This window comes from Crocuta crocuta, unplaced genomic scaffold (assembly GCF_008692635.1).
Source record: "Crocuta crocuta isolate KB4526 unplaced genomic scaffold, BGI_CrCroc_1.0 scaffold258, whole genome shotgun sequence".
In the NCBI taxonomy this organism is placed as follows: Eukaryota; Metazoa; Chordata; class Mammalia; order Carnivora; family Hyaenidae; genus Crocuta; species Crocuta crocuta.
In genome coordinates, this window is record NW_027532842.1 from 1,578,494 (window position 1) to 1,581,586 (window position 3,093).

At 53.7% G+C, this 3,093-nt stretch overlaps 1 protein-coding gene across 4 annotated transcripts in view; it reads right to left on the reverse strand.

Moving 5' to 3' along the window:
• MTUS2 (microtubule associated scaffold protein 2) overlaps positions 1–3,093 on the reverse strand; it is a 376,214-nt gene that overhangs the window by 10,633 nt on the left and 362,488 nt on the right. For all 4 annotated transcript variants that reach the window (XM_077745435.1, XM_077745433.1, XM_077745434.1 and 1 more), the window contains one exon: positions 374–472. In XM_077745435.1, coding sequence (XP_077601561.1) covers positions 374–472 — 99 coding nt within the window. The remainder of the gene's footprint in view (positions 1–373; positions 473–3,093) is intronic.

The window sequence follows — 3,093 nt, forward strand, 5'->3', positions numbered from 1 at the left end:
GGGGGGGGGGGGGTGGGACCCCAGGGTGGGGAAGGGGTGGGTCCCAGCTCCACTCTCCCCAGGGCGGGTGCAGGGGTGGGTCCCCAAGCGGATGGAGGAGGGGTCCCAGTGGGGAGGGCTCCCAGGCTGTGTGGAGCACAGGAGCTCAGGGCTGGGGAGTGGAATCTGCCAAAAATAACATGCTGCCAGAGAACCCCACAGCCGTCCTCTGTGTCAGAAGAGAGGCGCTGATGGGGACGTGCCCCAGCCAGCAGTGGCTTCAGCAGTGGATCAACACAGAGGTCTTGTCACTGGGGGAGACTGTAGAGGTGGCCCCGGTGGGGTGGGGGTGCACCCTGTGGGAGCCGCAAGGCTGAGGTGGGGGCATGACTACCTCCAGCTGCTCTTCGGTGTTCTTCCTCAGGGCCTCCTCAAAGCGTCTGGCTCGGTCCCGCAGAGACTGGCTCTGGAAGGTCAGTGTGTCTACCTGGTCCTACAAGGGGCGACAAGGAGACCAGCTCAGTCCATGGCAGACACGGCAGCCCTGGCAGCAGTCAGGCGATGGCCACCCTGGCCCTTCGCCGGGTGGCAAGGTCGGAGGCTGCTTGGATTGCCTGTTCCACAGGCTCTACAAAGAGGGGGTCACGTGGTATCCATGCCACACCCCGGCGAGAACTCGGAGCAGGCAGCCGACTCTGAGAGCCACCCAAGTGGGGGATGCTACCCTTCCTCCCCTAAGAAGCAGCCTGATGGGGGGAGGCATTTCATGATACAGTCTCTGAATTTATTATTTAATGATTATATATTATTATTTAACATCTGACTAAATGATATGATTGAATATCATAGAGGCACACTACCAACAGAGGGAGGCATCTGGTCCCTGACTTTAGAAAGAACAAGACACCCCTCTCAACGAGGAGCTGCCCTCAATAAACCATTGAACCATCCTTGACTTCCCTGTCTGCCTGAGACCCCCTCCTACCACCAAACATTCTCATTTTGGGGTCAACGCTCAAGTCCTGCCAGTTCCACCGGCATAATGTTCCTGGAGTCCACAAACTCTCCGGGTCCCTCGCCCCCTTCCTGAACTTTAGCCACGTGGCTGGCTCTTTCCTGGACATGGCGCCTGGGGTGGGACGCTTCCGCCCTCATTCTGGAGTGGGGGGGGGAGCCTTCTAAGCTCCCCTGCAAACCTGAATGCATCACCCCCTCCATGTAAAACTCCACTGGCATCAAGACGAAGTGCAGACTCTATACCATGTTCCCGTAGCTTCTGATCAGCCTTTCTCGCCTCCCAGCTCGCTCAGTTCTCACTGCACCCCCACCCCCCAACCTGCCCTTCCTTCCAGCTCTCCTGCTAGGAGTCCCTCAGCTGGCCAGCTCCCTCTCCTTCTCGGCTCGCTTCTCGCCTCCCCTTGACCCTCCTGGGCCGCAGGGCTGGGTTGCACGTCCCTGGCACAGGCTGCCACAGGCACTGAGTCTGTTCTCCTGTTTAGAGCCTCTCCCCGGCTGGACCAATGCTCCTGGAGCTCCCCCCACCCCCCGCCACACTGCTTACGGGGCAGCCCTGTGTGCACAGGCGGAGAGGACGGAGGCGTGTCTGAGGAGGAATCATTTCCTGCCCTGACAGCCAGGCAACTGCACTCAACCTTGCAACCCCAGCGACGCCTGGTCACTGCAGCTGAGCAAAGGATGCTGGGAAGTGGGCTTTCTCTTGGCTCCCCGCACAGCGGGAGATGGGGCCCCATTCATGCAGAGTATTCCAAGGTACTCCACCGTTTCTGTAACACTGGATCATAGGAACCAGGGTCTCCCCAGGAACTCTTCTGGCAAGAGAAGTGAGCTCATCCCACTAATATGAAGAGCTAGATATTGGAAGCTATACAATTCCACATGAAAATACTGTAACGTATGAAGTGCTGGCTTGACTGTTTCTTCATTTTGTCAGAGGACCTGCTTTACAAACCATCTTTGGCAGCTTCCTTTTACTCTTTTTCCGTTTTTTAATTTTTTGTTTCCAGTTACTTCCAATTTCGTTTTTAAGAAATAAACGCCCTCACGGTGCCATTAATTGCAAATGCTGGTACATCTGAGCAGTATAGTGATCAGTGGGCGTTTGTACGTGCAGGAGCTGGTGAGTGGAGATCACAGCCCCGGGCCAACCCAGCTGGGTCCGGGCACAGTCACTGTGCGGCTACAATCACCTTCTAGAACGTGACTGTAAAAATGTACCGCTACATGGCTCCTACCCCACACCCATCCGCGCTGTCCGAGGAAGCATTTCTTTCAAGTCTCTCCTCTTCCATTAAAAAAAGCAAAACACTGAAAGATGCATCAGGCGAATGCCACTCAGGATGGATCTAACATGGCAAACTGCATATTAGACATGGTTTTCTGCCTTGTTCACCGTTACTCAAAACAGACCACAGGTGCACAATGGTGCCACCAGAATCAGACAGAACGGACTGTTTTTCAACTTGGGTTGCCTCCTTTATGTCCAGCCAAGAGGCAGAGAGCCCTAGCTGGCGACCTGGCCCAGCATGGGCCACTCAGGGGTTAAACAATGGCATCATAATAATAATAGTAAATGCAACAATGCTTGAAACTATTATAATAGCAGTAGCCGCTACTTAAAAAAAATAAAACTTTTTTAACATTTATTTTTAAGAGACAGAGGGAGACAGAGCACAAGCAGGAGAGGGAGACACAGAATCCACAGCAGGCTCCAGGCTCCGAGCTGTCAGCACAGAGCCTGATGCGGGACTTGAAGTCACAAATTGTGAGATTGTGACCTGAGCCAAAGTCAGACGGTTAACTGACTGAACCTCCCAGGTGCCCCTGATGCTTTTTAGCATTAACATGAGCCCACCTCATGTTAGACACTTTACATTGTTTACCTTAATCTGCTCCTACCTTGAGGAAGGTACTGTTATCATGCCCATTTTACAGATGAGGAAAGTAAGGGTTACAGAGCTTACGTAACTGTCCACAATTTCAAAGCTAGTAAGAGGGGTACAGTGGGGATTTAAACTCAAAGCTCAAATCTCTTTCCCCAGACCTGTTTCTCTAACCACCAGTAGCCCAAAAAAGAGCAGTGGGGGGGGCGGGGCT